General features: G+C 33.9%; 1 protein-coding gene across 1 annotated transcript; it reads right to left on the bottom strand.

The window, feature by feature from the left end:
• Window positions 1–248: 248 nt before the first annotated feature.
• Window positions 249–6,822, bottom strand: LOC114756750 (uncharacterized). The gene is made up of 7 exons (XM_028945689.1): window positions 5,949–6,822; window positions 5,584–5,808; window positions 3,253–3,290; window positions 3,083–3,154; window positions 2,096–2,758; window positions 1,939–2,002; window positions 249–1,801 (listed from the first exon to the last, which is right to left on the bottom strand). Exons 1-7 carry the CDS (start codon window positions 6,820–6,822, stop codon window positions 249–251), a joined length of 3,489 nt encoding a protein of 1,162 aa, XP_028801522.1.
• Between the last annotated feature and the right edge of the window lie 4,194 nt (window positions 6,823–11,016).

Here is an 11,016-nt window from a genome sequence, read left to right as displayed (position 1 = left end):
ATTTACCTGCCAGCTCAAAGGGAGAAAGTCATAATCACTACACATTCACAAAATATTGCATATATGAAATGGTTACCTACTACATATATGTTTGTATATGCACAAGCATGGATCAATACTGACCTAGGTGTCTCTCAATTCAAAAGGTTAGAGAAGACTTCCTTATAAACAACATTTGAAGTTTTATTGTTGGGAGTGCCTTTGTCATCAAGGAGCAATATTTTTAAACCTTCCCGTCGCCGCACTCGTCAGATAGCAACGTATAACTGACCGTGTGTAAAGACAGGATGAGGCAGAAATAATCCTACATTGAGAAGACTTTGACCTTGACTCTTGTTTATAGTCATTACAAAAGATAGCATTACAGGAAACTGTCTTCTACATAGAGTGAAAGGCAAAGACGTCTCAGATGGTGTGATGGTTAAGCGTGGAATCAAGACATGCATGCCAGTATTGCTTCCTGTGATAATCTCAGCTCCTATTACATGTTTCTCCAAACGTGTGACAATTAACCTAGTCCCATTACAAAGACCTATAGATTTATTAATATTTCGCATCAACATTATAGGAGCACCAACTTTAAGGCTTAGCTTGTGATTTGGCAATCCAGACATTGTGATTGTATTTAAGAATTCAACCGAGTGTATTTCTGCTATGGAACTGTTGGCACCATCTGATTTGCAAGCACTGTCAGCACTAAGATAATTGACTTCCTCACCTGGTAGCTTTGCAAGCATATAACTATTCAATTCATAAACAACAGATAATGTAGCTGTTAGGATAGCACGATCCCTGAAGTAAGACCCATCGCCTAGGCGGTCAACCAAACTTGGATATGTACTGTCAATAATGCAATCCATAGGATTCCCTAATGGAAACAATAACAAATCTCTAGGTATGGTAATAACATCTTCTGTGTCAGGTTCAATGTCAACATTGCCATCTCCAACAGAAATAATCCATTCTGAAAACTTTGTTACTGCATCTACATCATCTGTGTAATGACCTTTGGTTAGTCTCATGTTTTTAGTCAGTGTGAAGACAATGGATTCATTCCACAAGTATGAAGCATTAATAGTAGCAAAGACAATGTCTTCGCGCCCACCTCGTGGTATGACAGGAAGTATTTGCCTAAAGTCTCCTCCAAGCACCACAGTTTTTCCGCCAAATGGTTTTCCTATAGCATTAGGATCATTTCTTCTAATGATGTCTCGTAATGTTCTATCCAATGCTTCAAAACAATGCCTGTTTGCCATTGGTGCTTCATCCCATATTATTAAGGAGGCCTGAATTAAAAGCTCTGCTAGTGGTGTTCCCTGTTTAATGTTGCAAACTGAATCTTCGGTGATGGCAAGAGGGATTGCAAATAGTGAGTGAGCTGTTTTACCGTTAGGTAATAGAAGTGATGCAATGCCACTCGATGCAACAGTAAGAACAATCCTCCCTTCAGATCTTAATGATGCACATAATGTTTGCCATAAATATGTTTTCCCAGTTCCTCCATATCCATAAACAAAATACAGCCCTCCTCGCACATTATGAACAGTGTCAATTATTGTATTGTAGATTGTACTCTGCTCTTCTGTTAAGTTTCGAAGAAAGACATGTAATTGCTCCTTAAGGACATTACGATCAAAATCTAACTCAGCCAGCACCAATTTATTGACCGCTGATACATTTAATGATTGAGCTGGATAAGGCATTGTTGGATAATCTTGAAGACTTCTCCCATTAAGTTGTAGCAAATCTTCAATTTTATGTAAAGCATGGTCTTGCAATTCAGCATCACTAAGAGAAAGTCCTGTTTGATCATAGAATGACATCTAAATTGTAATGGTTGTTGAAATAACAATTAATTAACAAAACAATATAAAATAACAATGAGATGTGAGAGAATAATTTTTTTAAAAAAGAGTGTAAATATGGGGGGACGCATACCAGGATGGCCTGTCAACTGTTGTTGGCTATAAAGTATGTCCTCTGCCATTAATTTCCATGATTGCTGCCACACAATTTCAGGGCGTGATATACAGTTACATAGTAACAATGTGCAAAATAGGCGACGAAGGTAATTTGGAGTGGCCTACTGATTTGCCTCCTGAATAGCATCAACGTACTCTTTGTCATCCTCTAGTAACCCTAGGGCATAGCAAGCATCCCTAAATGTAGGATGGAGGACATCATCAACAGTTCTCAATTCCTCAAAAGATCTTGGCCCTTTAACAATTGCTAACAACATATGAAGATAAAAGGCTTCTCCAGTGCCAGGGGGAACATAGCATATTCTTCCAATAGAGAATCCTGTTTTTCTAAAGTCCCAATAATGACCAGGTTTTTTGAACACAAATTTGGTTGGGAATTCAGAGTATGTTAAAGCACGTGCTTCATCATATTTTTCATTTGCCTTCATCCAAGCTTGGAACACTGTTGGTTTGCCTTCATTATGGTTAACCACATCATCAAGGTTAGCTTCATCTGCATAAATAATTGTTTGCTGATTTGGTAGGTGGAAGGAAAGTCTTTCAACTGATGGAGTTCTATAGTTTATATCAAAGCCAAAAATCCTCCAAACAGCTTCACATGGAGACAAATACCGAACATCATAGTACATTTTAATTTCATCATGAACAACTTCCCTTTCACCTGATGAAGACTCATCGTAAAAGGCTATGGTAGCTCGATCATGACCCTTACTCACATATTTGAACAAATACTTAATTGATTCCCCATGTTTACATCTCTCAACATTTAAATGAGCCTGATATTTTAACAGCAATGTAGGGTTGTAAGGAATCACACTCCTATTGTCTAATGGAACTCCATTTTTCAAAATATATTGACCATTGTTCAGTTTTTTATAATGGGGATACCCATCTTCATGAATGATCGTGCTGGAGTTAAAAGGCTTTGGATAGTATGTAACATCCAAAAAAAAAATATATATTTAGATTTTAGTTTATTAAAATGAGATTAATTAATTAATTATCATTGAAGCTAATCTTAATTACGGGTAGACTACTAATTAATAAATAACAGTTAAATAATAATTAATATATATTTTAAATATATATATATATATAACAGTGGGTGGCACGCGGCCACCCACTGTTGGTTTTGGGGGAGGGGAGTTAATCCCCGGTGGGCCGTGACCCACCTTTAAAAAAAAAAACACAATACACTAAAGGTTTGAATAAGGGGTCACATGACCCCATAATTGAATCATTTTTCCCTTCTTCTTCCTCCGTCCAGTGCCTTTCGTTCCTCTCCGTCTTCGCTGTTCTTCTGGTTCGCTGAAACAGTAAGAGGTAGTTTGAGTGTGTGAGAAAGGAAGGACTCTACTTGGGTACATATAAGATATTTAGGTAAGCTATTTTCATCCTACTATTTTTATTTAGCTTTTTCTTTTTATTTATGTAAGTTTATGGCAGAAAATAAGATGTGTTAGGGCTTGATAGATTTTTAATGATTTGAGGCTTCTAACTTATTTTGATGATATTAATGGAGCTTATGGGGTTAGAATAGAAGCCTTATGACTTAGATTTTTAGTTGATGGTTGATTTGAGGCAATGTGAGTTAGGGATTGGTTGGGAAATTGTGATTTGTGTTAATGATGATATTAATTTCGAAATTTATCTCTTAGTTGAGTTCATTTGAGGTTATATTGAGGATCCAATATTTAAACTTTGAGGATTGTTGTTGAAATAGTAATGTTGATGATTCTTGAAGAGACTTTAATTAGTGGAAGTTGGGTGTTTGGAGGAAATTGAGGAAAATATTATAAGTTATTGATTCTAATGAATGGAAAATGATTAATGGAAGAAGGGAATAGGATTTTAATAATGATTGAAGGCATAGTTGACATATGGTTATTTTCCTAAGAGTTAAAGTAAGCACTTTTTGGAGGTTTTTAGATGATTCGAATGGATTATTCTTATTAATAATATGAATGAGAGAAATAGAGTTGGGAAGTACTAGAAATTGTCACTCGGAAAAAAAAATAGATGAATTATTATTTTTCCTAAAGATAATTTTTTTAGGGTAAGCCAATTATGGGGATTTAGTTAATAAACTATTCTAATGCTATATTAATTAGTCTTTTTATATTAATATATGTTTATCAATTTATTATTGTAGAGTAAGCTTGGTTTGGGCTCTTGGGTCTTGAATCTCCCTACTCTTAGTTCTTGTGTCAAGAACTTGAGGTAACCACTTTCTAATTTACCTTGTATGCTTGTTGATGTGATTATAAGCATGTGTTGATATTACAAATGTTATCAAGATGTGTTATGGTGGTTTTTGTATGAAAAGTAATTTATATATCTAAATCAAGATTTATGTTTTGATAAATTTATTAGTTAAGTGGGCATGAATTATTTCATCTTATGAATATCTTGTTGATGTTGAACAAATTTGATTATTGAATCTGAGAATACTTTATGGATATGAAATTGTGTGGAATTGGATGGTTGGATTGGGCTATGTTGGTTGTGCTGAAATGTAGTTGTGGGAGGTCTGATTAATTATACCACGTGGTATAGCCGCCACTTGGTGCCCAGTGGTTGGCATTAACATTCTTAGGGCCCTCGGTATCACCCTTCCTTTGGCCGGGTCAAGGGTTAGCCCAAGGGACATGACACCTTTCCATATTCCAAGGAAAGAGAACCCATGGTCCAATATGAGTTCTGTAACTTTTGGCCGAGTTACACCTCATTATTGGAGAGCTTGGTGCAGTCTTGTAAAAGAGACGAATCCTATTATGTGTGTATAGCCCATGGGTTCTGTCAGAGGTTACAAGGAGGTTATAAGGATGGTTGATGAAGTTCTATGCATGCAAGTTACTCTTTGAATTATTATATATTGTTTTCTGTAAAGATGTTTAACTTATATGTTATTTGAAATTGTACTTTGCCCGCTTAACTATCTTGTAATCACTCCCTGGATACTTGTTGAATTAGAATTGTGGTTACTGGGTCAATTTGACTCACCCCGTGGTTATTTAACATTTTTCAGGCGAGGGTTTAGGTGTTGGTCCCAAGGGGAAGGTGTCCGAGGCTTGAGTTTTCCTTTCCACTCTGTATAACCTCTATTTTGATATACATGATTTGACTGATGTATATTGCCAAACTTTAGGGCCTTTTTGTTATACTTAACATGCGTTTAATGTTTCGCTGCATTCTACACTTGAGTTATCGGGCGGAGCCCTTTTTGGATATAGGTGATTGTTATTTTGATTACGATTGTTATGGCCAGTGGTAGCAGTTATTTTGGTGGACCGAAAATGCTACAGTCCATTCATGATTGGTCTTAGTTATTTTTGAGATTTTAGAGATTCATGATGGGATTTGTTATACACATGACAAATCAAGTATTAATTACTTCTTATTACATTAATTATCTTTACTACTTTAGATTAGTGGCTACTGCATTGTTATGAATGTATATTGTTAATGACTATGGTAAATTTCTATTTGATTTATTTTGTCTTTCCTAACACAGTTAACCTTTCGAAGTAATTATCGTTTTGAAAATGTTTAGTTACCATGAATCACGAAGGGGTTGTTTCATAGTATTTGGAACACTTGCCATTAACCATGCATGGAGATTTTGGGTTAGCTAAACCACATGGTCCATGCATCATGTAGTTACTAACAGCTTCAAACAATTCTGGCTGTTCATTTTTATTCGGTATTTCAGCACTAATGACTCGATCAATTTCTTGAGGAGAATCAAGATGGGATTGGTTTGCTAGAAACAAAATGATGTGAGCATGGGGAAGGCCTCTCTTTTGAAATTCAATTGTATACAATGCTGTAAAAAATTTAGCAACATATGAGAAAGATGAACAACTGTAATATAATTTTGAACCACCTGACCATTACTCATTTGTGAAAAACAATAATGTAAAGAAGATTATAAGATATGGTTAATTTAATAATATGCAAATTGACCTGCTTTAATGGGACCAAAAATATCACCCTTCTTCAAATCTTGCATGAGATGCTCCAATTTCATCTTGAAAACTCTTGTTAGAAAATCTGGACGGTCTTCAAGTCGTAAATCTTCTTCTTCTAAAGCTCTTGTTATTTCTGGCCATTTTGGGTTGCAGGTAAATGTGATAAACAATTGAGGATAACCAGCCCAATTGCAAATTGCTATTGCATCTTGATAATTATTCATGATGTAACGTGCTCCTCCAGTAAATGATGAAGGAAGGATGATCCTTTTTCCCCTTGCAGCTGCATCAGTCTCACCCAACAACAAAGCATCTATTAACCCTTTATACATTTCTGCTCGTAGTTGTTGTTGATTATTCCTTATGAAGGTTAGCCTGTATGATTCTATCATTGTGTATGCATCAACAACAAATTGTTGGAAAAGTTTCCCACCATGCAATATTGAAGAATATTCAGTATTCCTGTCCTGTATCATATAAGCAAAATACTCACGCATAGAAACATAGGTAATCTTGGCTACTGGTGCCTCTCCTCTTACCACATGAGGTATTTTTTCATCATACCCCCCTTCACCATATGGAAATAACAATGGATACTGTAGAGGCAGAAAGTCAGGATGATTTTCATGTATCTTATGTAATAATCCTGTCTTGTATTGAACGATGATATCTCGACCGTATTCAGTGGATCTAATATCTTCTACAATTAAAGCAGCTATCTCATTTTCAGAGGTTGGCATATCATATTGGCGGACATTTCTCCCACGCCTATGCATAAGTCTAATTTTGATAGTTTGTCCCTCATGAGCATGAATATAATCACGAGCCCGACGGAATACTTTCACTAACTTATTGTGCTCATCTAGCATATTCTATAGCATCTGTACAAGAGAAATATCTACTGACGATGATTTTCTACTATCTCCACTGAAAAGCAAATAGTGATAATTAGGAAAAAGGAACAAATGATTTAACATGTGTGTAATAAGGACAAACAATAAGCAAGTAATATAAGTTGATCAAATCTCACTATTTGTACCTTGTTGCAGAAATTCTGTTGGCAACTTCATTGGATGTATCATATATGTACAACTGAGCAAATTTTGGAGTAGCTCCATCTGTAGGGAGTATGCTACCAATCAAATGCATATTTTGACCACTCAGCTTATACACATAAGGTGCACGTCCATCATTAACATTTCTATTTATTTTTCCACCCATAGATGTAAAAGCAAACATCATATTATATGTCCTAACATACATACGAAAATGATTGCTTTGTGGGTGATGTCCAGCTAATAAGTTGAACAATTGAACTGGTGGATCTTGAAAAGTAGGAAGCGGTACTTTGCCTTGAAGGCAACACATGCCAAATCTTGGTGGATTCTCATTTCGGTATTTTCTAAGTCGTTCATCATACCACATTTTTGCACCACAATCAGGACAAATGTAAATGTGGTCACCAAGATCTTCATAAGTTGGTAACTCTACAGGTAGTAGCAATGCATTGTCATATAAATTACATAGGAAAAATTCTACACCTAAAATATTTAATTTAGGTAAATTGAAAAAAATGACATATATTTGGTGTATATAGTACCTTGATTGTTACCAGCTGAGCCTCCAAATGGCACAGTTTTGGCATGTATTTTCTTTATATGAATGTTGATGGAGGTGGGAACTTTTCCTACGACGGATATGAAGCCGTTCTAATCTTGATGCAGCGGGATTAATGTTGTCTATTGACCATGTGTGGGGAGTACCAGAAAGATTTGCCATTGATATTATGATTGAGTTGGGCAAAAGCAGACAAAGAAGTAGTAGATGTGAGAAAGTTACACACTACTGAAATATATGATTGATATATATGGCAACAGGGATCGCAAATTATGAGTGAGCTGTTTACCGTTAGGTAATAGAAGTGATGCAACGCCATATATAAACAAAAGTGAATAACTCAATAACATTTATAATATACACTACCGAAATACTATTACTTGTGAAATTATCCACTTCAATATAGGAGGCAATGGGAAATGAACTATTATTGGAATTCAATCATCAATATCACAGCTAAGATAATCTACGTTCAAAATGCAAATATTCGATATAAGTATTTTACAATTAAACGCTTACATTCATGTTGAATAGGTGAACGCTAAAGTTAAATTTGATTCGTGTAATCATCAAATGAATTATTATAAGTTTTCATATGCCATCCCTTTGGAAACTTGATATTTTGTCATACATATTCTAAATAAATTGAAATTAAAATTTGCACAGTTTGAAATAATTAAATAATGTGTGTTGAATTGAATTTTATTTAAAAATAAAATAATGTGGTGTAGTATAAATAATAGAAATTCATGTTATCTTAACAAAATAAAACAATCTAACCAACTATGATTTTTTTAATGAAAAGATGCTAGACACAACTGTTTGGCCAGAAGGTGCGGATAACCCAAAAAAAAAAATTCCAATATTATTAGTCTTATAACTAATACTACTTCCAATAACTCACAATCAAAATAAAATATTACGTGTCATTATTTCTTGTTGGGAATAAGGCCTATATAAATTGTAATATACTAATTATCAAGATATTGGCTTTACATAATAGTTCTCAAGCTAGAAAAACAAAGTGAATAACTCAATAACATTTGTAACATATGAGAGTGAGGCAACATTTAATCATGGAGAACTTTATCTAATACAATAGTTATCATCAGCATAATGCGCACATTAAAGTATTAATAAACAATTCAGTTTCAAACACGTACGGTTAGTGATTGTGGTCATTGTAGCTCGAGAAGGAATGATTCTTGCTTTCTTGAGACGTGGAGATTCCAGGCATGTATTTGAATTTTCTGTAAAAACTTTGTATTAGATTATATAGGAATGGAAGTTTATAATGAATGTATAGTAGTGTTACCCTTGTCCAATTTATATGCGTCATTGTTAAAGTCAGAACGTCTCTCTCTTTTCCTTCTGAGTATATGAAGTCGACGAGCCCGCGCTAAAGCACAAGAATCTCCTAACAAAGTTAAGTATACATGAAGGTGAAGGTGGAAAAGCATCAAACGTTATTAACTAAACTAAGGATCACCTGTAATATATTGTATATAACAGTGACACCTTAATTATTTGAGAAAATTAGGACTACATATGTATATAAAAAATAAAATGCGTGAATTCTCAAGAAAACTTAAGGTAGCCAAATGGGTGTAAAGGTATTCACAAATGCTGCCTGGTGAAGGTTGACAGTATGAAATCAATAGTAAAGTACTACAGCAAATACATTAAATAGGCTGAAAAAAGCATACTACCAAATTGAAACCAAATGAACTAATAAATGAACCTTCATTTAAGTTAATTCCATGGAGGGTCCCAGCAGGAATTCTTTTTGCTTGTTGGAACTACTGAGGATATTGGGGTCATCATGGACAGCATCAAAATTATGCATATTGTTTCGTGTAATGACAATCAAAAATAGCTTAGAATGGAATCGAAGAGGATTCAGGGCTCCTCAAACTGTCAACAATGTTGGAATGATGTAGATTATGAGAATCACAACCATGCACAGAAAAATAAAATTGGAAGTTTCCAAGAAGCAAAATAGTATATGTCCTCTAGAAAATCATGGGAGAGACCGGTGATATCATGTACACACCCACAAAGCGTAAATACCAGGACATGCATGATGTAAAATTGACAGTTAATTAAATACAATTTAAAAACATTTATATCTGTTTATTTTTGGCGGAAACAATTTTGCTAATGGCAGGAAAAAGTAATCTGTATATTGTTTGTTACGATGATAATCATATGCATGCCTTGCCGAATTCGAATTTGAAAAAATCATGAATTGTCATATATAAATGTTAAAGCATTGAAATCTTCCTAATTATTTATCACTAATATCCATCATGTTCCATGGAAAATTATACAAAACCACCAGTTGAAATTTATATTGAGCAAAAGGATTTTTAATAAAATGTAATACTTGCTTGAAAGGATCAAATACTAAAACATAAATTGAAAAGAAACTACCTCAAGCCAAATATCCTAACCTTCCTCATATCTTCATAATTTTTTTTTAAAAAATGAGAAAAATAAAGGTAAATCCACCCATTATACAACGATGATATTATATATTTTTAGCACTCTTTTTATGAAGATTTGTATCCGCCATATCTATGTACAATACATCACTTAATTATTAATATAAGTAGGAATTGATTTATACCATTGTTTCGTTACTTTTTGTCTTACTTATAGTACTTTATATTTCATATCACTAGCACATTACCCATGCGGTATGAATTAGTACTTCTCATATACTATAAAATGTTTAATCATTCTCGTATAGTATAAAATGTTCAATCACTATATAATGATTATTTAAAATTCATATATATGATTTTGTCACGAACAAAATATAGATGGTTTTGTCACGGACAACACAATTGGTATATATGCTTAGGATATAAAATTATAAAAAGTCTCTTTGTAAGTAAGATTGAAGGTTTTTTTTTTATTTTATTTTACGCTTCTATCATCTAAGATCTTTTTTTTCAAAACATTCAGAGCATCATTCCTCATAAGTGTTATACATACTCTTATAATATGTTTTGGTAAAATAATAACCGATCTTTGGTGGTCCATAATCAAGGAGCTCTCTCTTCTTGAACCCTGCAACTTTAACAGCTATCATGCATATATAATTTTGATGCCAAAAAAAAAATCATAAAGTAACTACTGCTTAGGCATAACCACGAGTTTTATAAAGAATAAGTAAATAAGAAACAAAATATAGTCTTATAAAAGAGAAGCAACTAACTATAGAACATGCTGCATTTAATAGGAATAGTCAATTTATACCATTGCAACCCATCACAAAAGGTTCAGTGAAATATACATGTAGGGGATCTTGTACGTGCGTGAGAGCATGGGAATTTAGATTAGGGTAGTAAGAGCTATAAGCACTTCAAATTAAACTCTCGGAAGCAAAAAACTATGGACCACGGCAGAGAAGTTGGATGAATCCAATCATGAAATAAATG

Source organism: Neltuma alba, unplaced genomic scaffold, assembly GCF_004799145.2.
Source record: "Neltuma alba isolate B1F8T4 unplaced genomic scaffold, ASM479914v2 tig00010472_pilon, whole genome shotgun sequence".
Classification (NCBI taxonomy): domain Eukaryota; kingdom Viridiplantae; phylum Streptophyta; class Magnoliopsida; order Fabales; family Fabaceae; genus Neltuma; species Neltuma alba.
The sequence above is the reverse complement of the archived record's forward strand: the minus strand, read 5'-3'. Positions and strand labels throughout refer to the sequence as shown.